At 40.8% G+C, this 16,730-nt stretch overlaps 1 protein-coding gene across 2 annotated transcripts in view; it reads right to left on the bottom strand.

The window, feature by feature from the left end:
* The window catches only part of CACNA2D3 (calcium voltage-gated channel auxiliary subunit alpha2delta 3), a 479,869-nt gene that overhangs the window by 14,884 nt on the left and 448,255 nt on the right, over positions 1-16,730 (bottom strand). For both annotated transcript variants that reach the window (XM_080996726.1, XM_080996727.1), the window contains one exon: positions 14,813-14,924. In XM_080996726.1, coding sequence (XP_080852852.1) covers positions 14,813-14,924 — 112 coding nt within the window. The remainder of the gene's footprint in view (positions 1-14,812; positions 14,925-16,730) is intronic.

Below are 16,730 nucleotides of genomic sequence, written 5' to 3'. Positions count from 1 at the left end.
CTAAACATGCCCAGCTCCCTTAGCTGTTCCTCATAAGGCATCGTTTCCAGGCCTTTGACCATTTTGGTTGCCCTCCTCTGGACACATTCCAGTTTGTCAGTGTCCTTCTTGAACTGTGGTGACCAGAACTGGAGTAAGGACTGTCCTGGCGCCACCAGAGAACCACACTTGCCACTGGTCACCCTGCCCCTTTCGCAAATAAAAGTTGGTTAGGGAAGGCAGGAGGAAGTGGGGGGCTGGTGTTGGTCAAGTCCAAGTACAAGCTGGGTCCAAATTCATTTGGGCTTGGACGCAATTCAATCTGGGTTCATCTAGGAACTCTGCACACAGCCCTTCCTGTCACTACACTTATGGTCCTAGAAGTTCACAAATGACAAGGTTGGAGAAGGCGGAGATGATAACGTCTCCTAGGTAAAGGTCTGTCTTTGCACATTCTATCAAGGCACAAAATCACCAGAAAGAAACTAGCATTGCAGAGTTAAAAACAACAACCCTGTTTGATAGAAGAAACACGCCCTGCCAAAGCAAATCTCTGCAATGCACATGCAGCGGTTCCCTCGCTGCAAGAAGCCAAGTTACAGGGAACCAGGCAAGGGGCCTTCTCAGTAGTGGCAACCGCCCTGTGGAACGCCCTCCCACCAGATGTCAAAGAGAAAAACAACTACCAGACTTTTAGAAGACATCTGAAGGCAGCCCTGTTTAGGGAAGCTTAGGGAAGGTTATTGTATTTTAGTGTTCTGTTGGAAGATGCCCAGAGTGGCTGGGGAAACCCAGCCAGATGGGTGGGGTATAAATAATAAATTATTATTATTATTATTATTATTATTATTATTATTATTATTATTCACAGATTCCTCCCCACAGAAAGGAAACTGTGGAAATGTTGACACAGTTTATACCTTCAACAGGTTCTCTCTTCCACTGTTAACATTAAATTGGTAAGCCAATCCTACTCAAATATACTGACATAATGTTCATGCAATGGAATCTAAGATGTTGGAATGGTCTAGCGGTTGGTGATCAACTCCTCATAAGTATTTGGCTGCAATCCTAAGGATGCTTATTTACTAAGTTCTCATAAAATCAGTATGGCTTAGGGCTCATTCACCCTTACCTTTTGCCCCATGCTATCTAGGAACAGCTTGTTTTCCTGGTCCATGTCTGAGTGCTTCTCTTTCTCCCCCTGCTGGTTTCCCCAGGAAAACCTTATCTTTACTGCTGAATTGGAGCAAACAGCAATTCAGGTTTTCTGCAGGTTGCTGTTTGCTCTGATTTAACGGTAAAGAGTGGGTTTCGGCAAGGTAAGTGCCAAGTCCTACTCAAAGCAGATCCATTCAAATTAAGGTGCCAAAGTTAGTCATATGCAGTAACTTCAATGGGTCTAGTTGGAGTAGGACTAACGTTGGCTCCCACTCATAGACACTGGATCCCATTTTACCTGTCATGCTTAGAGCAGGCTCATTGAAAGTGATGACACCTGTGCTGACTCTGAACATAGCTATGTCTGCGTTCAACCCACATTGACTAATCTGCATGAAAAAGAATTGGCTTGAATGGAAAAGCACAGTGATCATTCATTTTCTTTTTTATTTTAGGTGGGTGGGGCATGTAGCTTTCCAGTTTAAATAACCAGCAAGAAGGTGATATGAAAGACAGAAACCCTGTCACTCAGAATGGACAATAATGGGTGAGATGAACAGAAAGTCAGACCAGGCATGAAACAGGTTCCTAAACTGTAATAACAAATATTTGCCTTTATATCACTGTATGAGCATTTCAAACTAGACATTGCTGTTGTTATAAATCTGGGGGTGGGTGGGTTGTAAAGGTAAGCGCCCAGAATCCCTGGAATCTCACGCTGCCCAGAGATTGGGGTGGCATGCAACACTATGTTATGCTGAGAGGTGGCTGGCTGAAAGGACTTGAAATGGTTTTTAATACAAAGAGTTATAGCTATTAAGAAAAACTTTCATTTCCCCACCCCAAAACAAATTAGAAAAGGATTTTTTTTGTAAGTTTACAAAACGCTCCTTTAAAGAATCTGTCATGTTTCAAATTCTTATTTATATATTAAGTACAAATGCATTCAAGAGTTTTTTTGGGCCTCCTTTGATCTGCAAAGCTCATTTAAGTCTCTAGCATTGATGAAACCTTTCCAAAGTAAACAGATAAAAGGAGGATCAGAGCCAACACATATAGATTTGTACAGTTTTGACAACTCATCAGGCAATCTCAGATGAAAAAGTGACAAGCAGATGTCTTCTTGACATTGAGATGTTCTGTTGCACACTTGAAATTGAAGATCATAAATATGCTTTAAGATAAGAGAGATACTGTATAGAATGCTTTCAAAGTGCCCAAATCAAACAAGTTTAAAAGATGATGGGAAACATGTTTCATTTCACCTATATTAAAGCTGTGCATTTTTATAAGGTGCAAAATATTTATTAATTCCCATCCTTGGTGAGTGTTAAAATATCCAGAGAAAACCCTTTGCTATCACACATTTCTAGCATCTTGCAGAAACTCCTTGGATATATTATTCAGTGATTGCAACTTATACATTATGAGATCAACATTCTAAAATATTTTTTTTCCTGGTGGGGAATATGAATCTCCCCCTCTGTCATAGCTTCCAAACAACTGTTCTCTGAACTAAAAATGAGTTAATAACAAAGTACAATGATGATATCCAGTTACACCCATCTGCCAGGGAAGCAGATACCACAGCAGAATTGGACTTCCTATTCCTAGTGATAGGAGATTAATTTTTATGCTGTGAACCTTGAGATCTTTGGATGAAAGGTGGTGTGCAAATTTTATAGATAGATAGATAGATAAATAAATAAATAAATAAATAAATAAAATGGGAGAGAATTTTGATTTAGATCACATTTTAACATGAACCCAGCAAATTTGCACTTTCTGAAACAATGCACAAACTGAAATGCAGCTACCCTCCAAAATTCACACTTCTCCAGATTTTGCAATACAATTCTCCAACTAAAAATAGTGTACAAAGTTGCATATTTTAGGGGAAACTGTCACAAAAGTGCATACATTAGCGAAAATAACATAAAAATGCATTGCATTAGGTGAAACGGCTTCTAATAAATGAGGCAAAATTGCATTAAAATGTATATATTAGGGGAAATGCTCACTAAAATGCTGATGATTTTTGTGAGGGCATTAAAAAAAAATAGCAAAGTGATGCGGAAAAGTAGTGAACTGAACTTAAGAACAGAAAACAGACAGATTTGCCCATCCCTACTCTTTATTTTTCTTTCCCACTGACAGCCTCTCTCACACACATCAAATCTGCTTTAGAAGAAGGTGGGGGAGGAGGAGAAGGAAAAAGAGGAAGAGGAAATATACCCATATAATGTTGGGTATCACCCAAAGTTCCTACTGGAAAATAGTGGACCAACAGAGCCATTCCAAGCACCAAAAATCACTGTCATGCCACACCAGGCTCTCAAGGTCTGGACACAGAACCAGTTTTGGCCAGGAGATGTTTTGCAGAGTTGGACTGTTACTTAGAGCTGTAAACAACTAGATGTACCCTGTCTATGCTGGTGGCCTGTATAAAAAGCAAGTTCTTAACTTATCATCTGAACATAGTCAGGGCTTAGAATAGCTTACAAAAATTATGTTTCTTACATATAACAGTGTAACGATCATATAGAGAAGGAATCATTGGCCAGTATCACATTGCTCAGTTATAGACACTAGGCTGACAACAAGGGGAAGCCATCGTGTTGTGGCAATTTGGCTGAAGGGAGAAGGGAGGAGTGTGGTTTCCTCAATCCCCTCTCTCCTTTCCAGTGGCTCCTAGGCTATATGTGGGCTCCCACAATCATGGCAATCAAACATGAGCTGGAAGATGCTGCACATCTGTAGAGCTCAAAAGTGAACACTGTGCTTCAAACTAGTTCTCCCTGTCAAGGAGAGCTATTATTCACATCATGTACTGTGTGCATTGTAAACTATGAAACACAACCCAGAATCAGAATCATAGAATTATAACAATTTATAAATTGTTTTCTCCACGTAACACATACAGAGGAGAATGAAAACCCCAATTTCCACTTGAAGAGGGTTTCTTCCCCACCCAACCCATACGGTGTTATAGCATTATACTGTGTGATACCTGTCAAGATCCGACTTTGTATATGAAGAAAATCAAATAGAACCTAAATGGGTGCTAATTTTAACACATTTTAATGTGGTTAGCTGATCTGTTTACAAGTAAACAGTATATGCAAAGGGTATATAATTTTCCTCTCCCATAGGGAACTGAAGTGAAAGTTAACATTTTACAGCAATTTGGCAGAGCAACAGAAGTTAATATCCTTTAGCAGCTTATGGTATTTCTCAGCTTTAAGTGGTTTATTTTTTTAAAAAGGCATTTTAATGCTTACAAGTAATTCTATTCACAGCACTAACTGGTGCTGCTTGCTTCCGGTATAGGTCTATATTTATTTAATAGTTGCTGGGTTCTGCAGAAATTCATTCCAAATTAGGCATGAAAAACTCTTACACAAAATTTTCAGTGGTAGCTACTGCTTCCCTATGCCCTGGATAAGCATATATACCAGCTTTGCTGAAATTTCAATATAATCTGCCTTCTTTTCATGCCAAATGATGCAGAACAATGTCACCCTTCAGTAAAGTTATAATTGTACCTGATACGCTGCAGTAACTTTAGTACAAAAGGTTTATCACTGATGCAAATCAGAGGCACTGACTGTGCTCACACCTTTAAGGTGTACAATATCCCATCTTAAAGTTCTGGGCTGGGTTTCTTTCTGGGTGTTGTCTTACAATAAATGTCAGCAACCCATGGCCAAGGTATACATTATAATAGGCACATGTAACTCTACTCTTGTAACTCTACTTTTGTAACTCTATTCTTTCATTTTATGCTGTTGGATGGAAATTGTAATGACATCACAGAACGTGTTTCCCTGTTCTTGTGAACCAATGATATAACATGGGGCCAGGAAAACATGCAACATAATTATATAGGCTGTTTGTTTTAGACGTTACACAGAAGAGAGAAGAGAAAGCAATGGAGAGCTTTTGGTTTTGTTCCTCTTATAACATCTTGTTTGGCCATTGTTTGGCCCCATTAGATGGGCCCTTAGTTAATTATTTATTCCCAATATTTATTCCATTTATTCCCAAGACTCATAGAATGTATATAGAGTTTCTACACTCTCGGAGCTACAAACTGCAAACAGTTGGGGCTGAAATCTATTCATAGAACAGTTCCATGACTGTTTACTCAGAAGTAAGTCTCCCTGTGTTCAGTGGAGCTTACTTCCTAGTAAGTGTGTTTAGGATTGCAGTCATAGTCCAGGAAAACAGCTAATGGCATTTGGAAAGAAGTAGCTTGTAATTTGCTCCAAGTATAGCTGGTTTGAATTTTTGAGTGGTGAACTTGTATTTCTGTGAAATACGCATTTGCTGCTTTGCTCCTATAATCGCACCAACACAAAAAAAGTGTAAGGATGTCAAATGCCACCACACAGATTCCTCCTAAGACTGGTGCTCTATCATATTAAAGCCAAATCATTTTAAGGACCCTGCTATTTAGATATAAAAAAAGCACAGGCAAACAGAGTCCTCAGATGAACTTCACAAATTCAAATCTCAGCTCCCAAAGAAACTGATCAACAGCAATTTCCTTCAGTACAATCTGATAGCACAGTACAATCTTTGGTCAACAGACCACAGACCTTGTGCAACTCCTGGATGCCAGGAGAAACATCTTCTTCCCTTTGCATACCAAAGAGTTTACAATCAACCTCTAACCAATCTCAGATCTCAACTCTCTTTGATAATTCCTTCAAGCTCTTTCTTTCTTCGCCTAAATCCAGCAGGATTGTAAAACTACCAAATCACACTTCCTTCCTCCCCATATCTTCCCCTGGTTTGATGTTACATTTATTTATTAATTGAAAGTTATATACCAGTGTTCACAAAAAATGTCATGATGTTCTTTTCCTACTCCATCATAGGAATTGGGTAACTGGGACCCCCAATCCCCTTTCTGCCTCATCCTATGTAGATAACTTTAGGAAAACTATAACAAAGCTTCCATCTCAGCTCAACACCTTATACTACCTTTTCTTCCACTATCCAATGAATATTACTTATTCATATGTTAACAAATAACACAGGAGGCTATTGCTACATTCCATGCCAAATACATTCTTCAAATACCTGCAGGGCACTCAGAGAGAAGAAGGCAAAGAGGCTCCCTCAGAAGGCAAGGCTAGATCCAATGGACTCAAATTACAGGGAGAGGGTAGATTTCAGCTGAATGTCTTGATGGTAAGAGCAGTGCAACAATGGGACCGGTTACTTTGATAGGAGGTCTGTTCTTTCTCTCTGGAGGTTTTCTAGCTGGGCAACTGTCTGTTGAGGATGCTCAAGGTATGGATTTCCTGCACTAAACAGGAAGTTGGACTGGATGCTCAACTCCATTCCAGAAAATAATTGAGGGACTCCCTGGTTCAGATTATCTTCTGCATGTGGAAAGGGGAGGCTGAAAAGATGGGTGGAGGTCTGGGAGCAAGTCCAAGGACTACTCCTAACCTCACCATGAATTTATTTGGGAATAAAAACATCCTAATAGTCCCCCTCTCCGTCCTAAACTATCATAAAGATGAGTTAGTGGCCCTGATTTATTTCCATTGTGTGCAATCTTTAAATATGTAATTGTTAAAATTTAACTAATGCTACAGGGACACGGGTCGCGCTGTGGGTTAAACCACAGAGCCTAGGACTTGCCGATCAGAAGGTCGGCGGTTCGAATCCCCATGATGGGGTGAGCTCCCGTTGCTCGGTCCCTGCTCCTGACAACCTAGCAGTTCGAAAGCACGTGAACGTGCAAGTAAATAAATAGGTACCGCTCCGGCGGGAAGGTAAACGGCGTTTCCCTGCGCTGCTCTGGTTCGCCAGAAGCAGCTTTGTCATGTTGGCCACATGACCCGGAAGCTGTACGTCGGCTCCCTTGGCCAATAAAGCAAGATGAGAGCCGCAACCCCAGAGTTGGTCACGACTGGACCTAATGGTTAGGGGTCCCTTTACCTTTACAGATTTCAAAAATACTACAACAAACAAGAGGATAAATCATTTGCGCCCTGATAGGCAAATAAAGAGGCAGACATATAAGATGGGGTTGAACTGGGCCACTTTTATTTAGACAATAAATTGAAATCAGCAGAGGGGGATGGACTATGAGGTGGAAACTAACTTAACTGTATAACTGTAGACATTGGGCGATCCGCCCTTGCCTAAGGAATTAGGGCACGGCTTCCAAGCCTGCCCCAATTCCTGGGCCACAGCCTGAAGGTGAGAAGGGAGGCCTTATCTTGTCACCACCTCCAGGGACCACAGAACCCCAGGTAGGCCCCATCTCACCTTCTGAACCGCGGAGTCCAAGAAGTGAGCCTCGGGGCTGACCCATCACCTGAAAGCTGCCTAAAGGGCATCACCAGGCTAAACCAAACTATTTATTTTCTTGTACCTAAAATGCCCAAAGTGACCAAATCAAGAAGATCAACCTATTTAAACAACACAGCATATCATCTAGCACTCCATCCCGCTATTCAGTGTGAAGCAGGCAAAAAAACAATTTGCGATCCAAGATGCAGATTGGGAAAAATTTCTAGCGGCGACAACAAAGCACGCTGGGAGACAGGCAGGGAAGGAGAGTGCTGCTGCAAACAGAGAGGCTGGAGGGAAAGCAGATTGTACCTTAACTAGGGATCAAGCCCTGCCCACTCACTCAGACCACCATAGAAATGCACCAATTGGTGCAGGGAATTTTCCTGCTCTGCCTCTCTTGCCCAACAGCTCGCAAAAGCGTCCAGCCTTCTCGGCACCATCTGGGCCTTTTGGCTGAACGTTCATATGTTACCAAAACTGTTCTGTGAGATGTGCTCATTTTTCTTCTTCATAGGATCAAGATCTGACTCTAAAGGTTGTGTTGCAGGGAAACCTAATAACCAGTATCAGCGCATAGCTTTAAAATGTATTTTAAAACAAAAACAAAAAAACTTTAGTTTTGATTCAGCTAAAGCGAGTTGTGACTACATCAACAAAACAACTTGAATTGAATGAAACAACTCTGCTGAAACCAGTCTAATACCTGTTTTGCTTTCAAAGTGGCTGAGGCTGCAAGCCTTAACACACTTACTTGGGAGTAAAGTCCATTGTGCTGACTGAAACTTGTTTCTGAACAACCATGCTTAGAGTTGAACAATCAGTTCATTTTTGCTTGATTGGGACGGCCAACTTATTCTGTCGATAGTATAATAGTGTGAATCTACTTTAAAAAAACTGCATTTTAGATGAACAAGAATAACTTACTGGAAAATACTAAAAGCAATCCAGTTTTGTGTTCTTGTTGACAGCCCCAGATGCTTAAAAAAATATGGGCTAGCTTGTTTTCAATTGCTTTTTAAGTAGAAGATTTAAAAGATTCATAATCAGTGGGATATAGGATGACAAAAATTATCGATTGGGGCAGCCAAACCATAACCATAATGGCATTCTTATATAATCCTTATTTTCTTTCAGGCTCCTACATTCTCTAAGGCGTCTATATTTTGGAAAATAATTTAAACATTGCACATCATGAAGTGCGAGTTATTTCTTCATATCAAGTGGAAAGAAAGAAAAGTAACCCACACCCATGTATAGGATGTTGAGGACTGGATTAATTATTTCCAGGTTTTGATCCTGGGTTTTCTTTTTCCAAGTCTAAGAAACTAGCAACTGCATTACTGTTGGTTGAGATGAGGCCACTCACTATATTGCAGTTTTCTGAAGGGTGACTGGACCCATGACAGTACAGCTGTTCACACAACATTAATTATGGTGGATGAAGCTTTGGTTGGGAGGACAACACCCATGAACATTTAGTTCAATATGTGCACATCTGTGCATGCTAGTAGGCCTCTTTTCAATCAGTTGGGGCTCCTAGTTATAGGGAGAAGTCCTCTACCAGCACTGGGGTGAATACATGTAAAGAGCACACAACAACCCCAACCCCAATACATTCAAGTTCTTCTGTGATGTATGTGCCTTGAGAATGAGGGTCTGCATGCAGCTGAATGCAATTAGGAATCAGGAATCCTGATTTCTGACCAGAGAGGACTCTAACAGTGTCATGGTTAGACTCACCCTTTGGACCTTTAGGGTAAGGAGAGGAGAGGGCAGGCCTGGTACTCACAGGGTCACTGGAAGCAAGGCCAGTGCGTACCCCCTGTGCCAGTTTGAGTCCTCACACGGTCACCCCAAAACCTGAAGAAGGCTAGAAAGTTCCACACCTGTATAGACTCAATGGATTCAACTGAATGCTGGGATAGGGCCTGTCACTGCGATGCCCCTCCACCACCTTATTCACTCAGCACCATTAAGTTTCATTTTTTATTTCTTTATAAAACTATTTATATAGCATACAGAAAACATCTAAGCAGTGTCCAGCAAAACGAAATGGGCAAACACTTGAACATTTTACTTACAGCAAAGCATAGCTGTCAACTTGCAGATTTGAAAATAAGGGACCAGCAGCCTTGAAAATAAGGGACCTGCAGCCTCACCTGTTCCAGGCACTCCAGTCTTCCTGTCCTCCTGCAGTCTGGTCAAACTCATGCTGGTAGCTTCGAGAACACTGTCCAACCAACTTTGTAACCAGAGGTTCAACTGAATAGAATCTGAATCACATGCACCACAAGGCCTATGCAGCCTCAACTTAAGATGGCTCCCCGGCCTGGCTTTGCACTGCAACGTTTGCAGCAGCACGTGCAACAAAATGGCGTCCAGCATTCAAAAAACCCCTCAGCTTGCATTAACTAGCCACACACAAGGCATGCAAGCTCCACCCCCCAGTCGTTCTTAGACTTCTTATTGGGTGAGCAACACAGCCAAGCAACACAGTTGGCGCCTCCCTCCTCCCTGGCCGGCAGGGAGGGAGGGAGGGAGAGGAGCTGCTTCCTTTGAAATTTAAGAGACACCATTTAAGGGACATCCATCAATAAGGGACAGCAGCGGGACATGGCGCTGGAATAAGGGACTGTCCCTTCAAATAAGGGACACTTGACAGCTATGCAGCAAAGCACTATACAAATTTCATTAAATAAGTAAAGCTATAAAGGCAGAAAATGTCATAAGAAACTGGCCCATCACATAAAATCCATCCAACTGAATACGGCTGTTGTTGCACGAGTAGGACTTGGGACAGGATCAGAAAGTGTGTCTGCAAAGGGTTTCAAGCCAGATTATTAAAACATTTAGAAAGAGGTGGTATCAGGGGGGCAATTTAAATTTACTCTTCCAGATGTGGTACCTCACTGGACCTAGGGGCGCCACCTCAGAATTCATGTGCCAATATGTCAGCAACAATATTAGGCTTCACATTTCATCATTATAGATTAGGGAGAAGTGCTTAGCCTGGTTGTAGGATGCAGTTTTAATGCAGGGAATCTTTATATAAGAAATCTCCCTTTCCTATGAATTCTGAACTAAGAAAGTCATGTGAAAGCACTATGCTGTCAGAAACAGAACATTTGAATCTGCCCAAAGTCATAATTTGTTGATTGTTAATGACAGTAATTGAATAAATTACACAGTGAACGAAAGTGTTCCCATGAGCCTCTAACACTTACTCAAAATTATTTCTTTTTGGTTTACCATTGCTTCCAGAGAAAAATAATGAGTGTCTTGAGATTAGAGTATTACTGACATAGGGAGGTTTTCTTTCCACTATGGAATACAAAATGATTTTCTATGAAAATTATCTTAGTTTATTATTTTTTAAAATACTATAATTTTCAGTAAACTCAGTTTCCAACTCACTTCATCCAAGTACTGCTGAATTATATTATTCCGTTTGACCTGAAATTATCTTTAAAAGAGTCGGCTGGATCTCTGTCTTTCATCTGGGGAGAAAACTAGCCCTGTTTAATTAAATCTTTTCTTCATTTACCGGTAACTAAAGCCTTTTTGAATATTGAAATAATAACAAAAGGCTGCCATCCTAAACACACTTACAAGTGAGCAGGACTCATTCAATTCAGTGGAATTTGTTTCAGAGTATGCATGCTTAGGGTTGCATTGCGAATGCTTTTCAAAGTTCTCAGCTCTTTGAGAAAGGGAAGCCTAGTTTGGCACCGGGGCCTGGAAGCCTATGGCCCTTGCAAGGGCATTCTGGAGACCACAGGAAGTTCTGTATCTCCCCCTCTGAAAGAAGAGAGGCCTTATATTGCCAGTGGAGAACCAACATCATTGGGCCCCTTCCTACCACCAAAGAAAACTCTGTGACTTGCCATCATTTGAGGGTGAAAGAAAGCATTTACATATACTTCAGGCATAAAGATATAATGGTATAAGGGAAATACTTTCCCACGAAAAAGCAAACACAAAGTAGACATTAACCCAGAGGTTATTGGGATATATTGAACATTATTTTGCGAGGAAATCCTACGCCTATGTCTCGGACAGCACAAAGATGCATGCCTTCGTATTGTTCACAAGGACCCAAATCAAGAAAACATTGGGATTGGACTGTAAACGAAAACTCTAGGAAAGGACAGAGGAGTACAAAGAATGCCACTCCACCCACACATCTGTCCTGCCATCACAAGCTAAGAAGGGAAATGGTAGTTCATCTAACTTTGCTTTTCCTTCCTCATGCATCCACAGTGTGGAAAATATCACAGTGATTGTATTGAATTAAAATACAGGCTGCAACCGTTTGGGGCATGTAACAAAAAGGGCCAGAACAGGGCAGGGGCGGAATGAGATGTTCACAGGCTTTTTCAACATTGTTCCAAACATGCGCGATTTCACTTAAATGCCCGGTGCCTTGGAACATAATCCCTGTGTAAATTGGGAGTTGCCTGTATCCCCCCAATTCTCCTTTAAAGAAGGCCAGTCCACTTAACCTGTTCTCATTCCAGGGGTGGATTTAGGGCAGTGTGACCAGTTCCACTGTACTGGGTGCTGAGCCTAGGGAGTGCTGCAACTATGATGTAGTGAACAGAGCAGAACAGAAGGTAAGGGGGGGGGGCTGAATTTTGGCCTCACACAGGGGCACCATTGAAAGGCCAAAACCCGCCCCTGCTCATTCCTAGGTTGGTATATTTAGGCATAAAGATGTAATGGCACAGTGGAAATTCTTCTTACGACTGACTTTGCTGGAAACTCAAACAATTGACGCAGATGTTATTGGGTAACATTAGTCATTCTCTTGTGAAGATATCTTACGCCTGTGGGTAGAACTTCACAAAGCCGCATGTGTCCATATAGTTCCATTTAGCAATGAGGTCTACATATCCTAGAAATATGTACAAAACTTTAAAACTATGAATCTTCACTTGTTTAGTTGATTCTTGGTGGATGCAAATAAATGGTCACATAGGAGAACAAAGTAGTAATGTGTGGTTTGACAGCTGACAGCCGTTAGCTTCAAACAGTGAGAGTGCATTCCAAGGACACTGGACCTTCAGAGTGTGGTCCCATTTTTGGATCCAAGTAACTTTCCCCTTAGATCAACATGAAATATTACATTCTGAAGCCACAATCCTCGAACTTGCCAGCTCTGGGGTTGTCCCCTCATGACCTCAGAAGTAGAACAACACAACAGAAAGTCGTCTAGTGACCTTCAGATTCCAATGCCACTCTCAAAAAGCTTTAAAAATGTAGTAGTTGTGCCATATGAAAATTTAGTATTCAGGCACATTTCTGATGTTCTCAACAGGAGAAATACAAAAAACACGGACAAGTCCTTCACTAGAATTAAGATAAACGACATGTTTTAAGGCTTGCCTTATCATTATTAATCAGCAGACTAGGGCTACATGCTAGCAACAAGACAGATTTGCCAGCATCAGAAAATTAACCATTACAATTATCCATATACAGGACAATCCTTGTTTTCAAAAAATGTTTTCATGCTGAATTTATATGCTTCCCATGTCAAATGTCTGGTTTCAAGATGCAACACTCAGTGCAACTTGGATTCATTTTTAGTTGTGGACAATGCCACAAACAATGAATTATCTCTTGAGGGAGGCCTTCTTGGTCCAGTGTCTTTGATAAGCAATACACACACATACACACAGGCTCTGTAATGTTTTTATTACAGCACTGCTATTTTTATGCAGTCTTATGAACCTTATTCTTTGCTGCTTTTATTTGCAGGGTCCTTAGTGCAGGGTATGAAGTATAGAATCATAGAATTGTAGAGCTGGAAGGGACCACAAGGATAATCTAGTCCAACTCTCTGCAATGCAGGAATGTTTTGCCCAGTATGGAGCTCAAACCCACAACCCTGAGCTATCCCTCGTAAGATAGACACTGTGACAGACAAACTTTTTTTGTGATAATCTTTGGACTGAGATATGGCTGATGAAAATCCTGGCCTTTAGCACCTAATATTACTACCACTACTACTACTACGACGACGACGACAACGACTGTTATACTGACTATTATATTATTATACTGTTCACATAGATGGCTCACATTCTATTATATCGATCTTTTGAGATACATGCATCTCCAAATTTTATTATGCAGCTATCCAACCAAAAATGTGAATAAAAGTGTATTCTAGGGGGTAAGTGTGCAAGAAAAATTATTACTAAAAGTAACATTCAAAATTGTTATGCAGGAAAATTGATTGCAAAAATGCATATAATAGGCAAAAGTCTATACAAAAAGTATATTGGGAGAACTTTCATGTGGATGTAGTTGCTGAGTATTGTGTTCTAAGGTATGATAAAGTAGTCTGGGATGTGGAGAAAAACTAAGCAAACACAGAATCATAGAATTGTAGAGTTGGAAGGGACCCTGAGAGTCATCTAGTCCAACCTTGTGATGTAGTTGCCTAAGTTATTTAAAAGAGTATGTCCCTTATGACTGTAGCTCCTCTGTAGCTGAAAATACAGCTAAAACTAACAGAAAGAAGGTTGAAAAATGGATTTTTAATTCCTTTATGCTTGGTACAATTTGAGGCTACAGAGCCAGACTCCAGAAAAGTTACCCTGTACTTGGAAAATCTGTTATCATGCACACATATAAATAATATACAGTAAATTGTACATTTTATTTAGCAACGTTCACCCTTGGCTAGGAATACTGAAATTGATACAAATTCTTAACAATAAGCTGAGGAGGCTTTGATCAACAAACTTCATTAAAGGACTAACAGAAACTGCTCAATAAAGCTGACATTGTCAATTCAGAAGACACAAGGACTCAGCACTCTATCCAACTTTGAACTCTACATCCTGAAATCAGAAGAAAGGTTGGCTGTGTTCCCCGGGTTGTGAGGCACCTGCAATGGGACTAGCCATCTGTGATAAGAGCTTCAGTACAGTTTTAGAAACAATGTGGGCACCTAGTTTGTTGATAGATTGCAAAGTTAGCCACTAGGAGAGCTGCAATTTATAACTAGCTAATAAGCTAATAAATCAGATGGAGATACAGTGATTTGAATATGGGATCAGACCCAGATCAACCATGTGATGCAACTAGTTGCTATTGTTGACACTTTTGACCAGCAGAGTCCTGGTGGCTAGGACCACACATAAGTCTCTTCCAATAAGCTAGAGTAACTCATATTTTTATAGATAGCCAACACATTTCCTGGTCTCCTTGACAACTTTATGAACATCAAACTTTAACCGTTATCCATTCTCCCAGGATTAGACTAGACTAATTGCAGCAGTTTGTAGCACAGATTTTGGTGTGAAGTTTAGAATTTCGCAACCAGTAAGAATTAAGTACTTACTTGAAACAATCATCGCAATCAATATTGCCTGTGGTCTCCTTGATTGTGCGTTCAGAAACAAAGGCTGGGTATTCAGTGTCACAAGGCTCTAGGGTTTGTTTCAATCTCTGAGCTAAAGCAAATAAAAGAGATTGATGGAATTTGGTAATAACTTCACTCAGAATCGTACAGTGTAAGATACTATATCAAACGCCTTACAGTGGATGAAAACGTTACTCTGCTTCTGCCACCCTGTGATTTATATAGGTAATGCATAAACTTTATTTTACAATTAACAAATCCATTTATGAAGAGGATGTTATTTTTCTAGGGGATGTCATTAAACTAGATATTCACGATTTGCCGTTAGCTAACCCAGGGTGCACAAACATTTCTGACACAAGCTAAACTGTGTGCATGAACAAATGTGACTTTAGTATCTAGTATACAAAACAACAGGGCTGAAGGTGCTGTAAACACTCTCTGACCAACAAACCCCATTACCGGGCTTACGCTTGTTGCTGTGCTCATTCCGGCAGCATCACAGAGGCTGAGGAGAGCAGTGTGAACAGACTAGGTAAGGCTGAAGGCTGCATCACAGAGGTGGTTAACCTGCAGTCCGCAGACTGCATTTGTGCCCCAAGGGGTTTTTGGTGGCCCCCAAGACCCAGCAAAATTCGTCAATTTTAAATTTGTTTTAAAAGTTATTAGTTTTTTTCTTTTTGCTCCTCCAATGGGTCCCCTAATGTGATGCAAAAAATTTTGTAACCCCTCCCAAGATCTCTAAAATGTGTATTTTCAAAAATAAAAATTGCAATTTTTTGCATGCTTGCTTTGATATGCAGCTCCCAGACAGCTGACCATGGATCAGTATGTCCCTCTGCCCCAAAAAGGTTAGGCACCCCTGCCATATAACAGTATTTTTGTACAGTTTGCCAAGAGTGTCTAACCAATAGTATTTCATTATAATTGCTGGAGCATCCACAATTAGCTCTCATTTGAAAAACTCAATTGAAGGCAAAATCTTCTAAGTTGATGAACGTATCCAAAATAAAAGTGAACTTGCAGGGGTCCCCCACATTCTTTTCATGTATACTTGACAATGGATGTGAACACACATATACTCATTTCTGCCCAGTTAATCTCCATTCTTTATGGCCTATACCGGCTACCCATTAGTTTGTCTGGGAGTACCTGATGCCATAGGATTCTTGCAGTTGTGAGCCCTGATTGGAGACTGGATATGTGACCAATAGGAGCCACCTAAGTCGCCATCAATTTTACAGATTAAAAGTGGATTGCAAGCATAATAAAGGAATAATTCCAGGAATATTTCTCACAACCACAACAAAAGGATAGGGCTACTTTGAGTGCACTGTTCAGGAAAACAGACCCAGTTGATTTAATTCTCAATAGAATAGACAGAGAGGAAGACAACTCACTGTCTAGCTCAGGGATAGGGGCTCAGTGCTCCCAGACTTGGTTGGGCTCCAACTCCCATCATTCACGGTGACAGGGACTGATAGGAGTTGGAGTCCAACATCATCTGGAAGGCCACAGGTTCCCCATCCCTGTTCTAGTTTCTGAACCTGCTCTCTTTAATGCCTGCTAACCACCTTCCATATCACTGCCAGCTCATCCACTTCTAAACTATAAACACAAGCTGCATTAAAATGATACCTTTCTAGTGATCAGGATGAGGGGGTACTTTCCAGTCTCCTGGTAATTAAAGAAAGGGATCAGGTGAAGTGTATAATTACATGCTCTGCTTCCAGCTATAATGTGAATGAATACCCCTCAGGCTCAGTATCTAGTGAGGTAATGGCAAACCTTTGCCCTTGAGGAAGGAAGGTTGCAAGGTAATAACACTGTTACAGTGGTAACACACATTTATTTCTATTTGTTTTGAGGAAGAGAGTCACGGGCCGAAAGGACATTT

This window comes from Podarcis pityusensis (genome assembly GCF_964106645.2).
Source record: "Podarcis pityusensis genome assembly, chromosome: 2".
NCBI lineage: Eukaryota > Metazoa > Chordata > Lepidosauria > Squamata > Lacertidae > Podarcis > Podarcis pityusensis.
The sequence above is the reverse complement of the archived record's forward strand: the minus strand, read 5'-3'. Positions and strand labels throughout refer to the sequence as shown.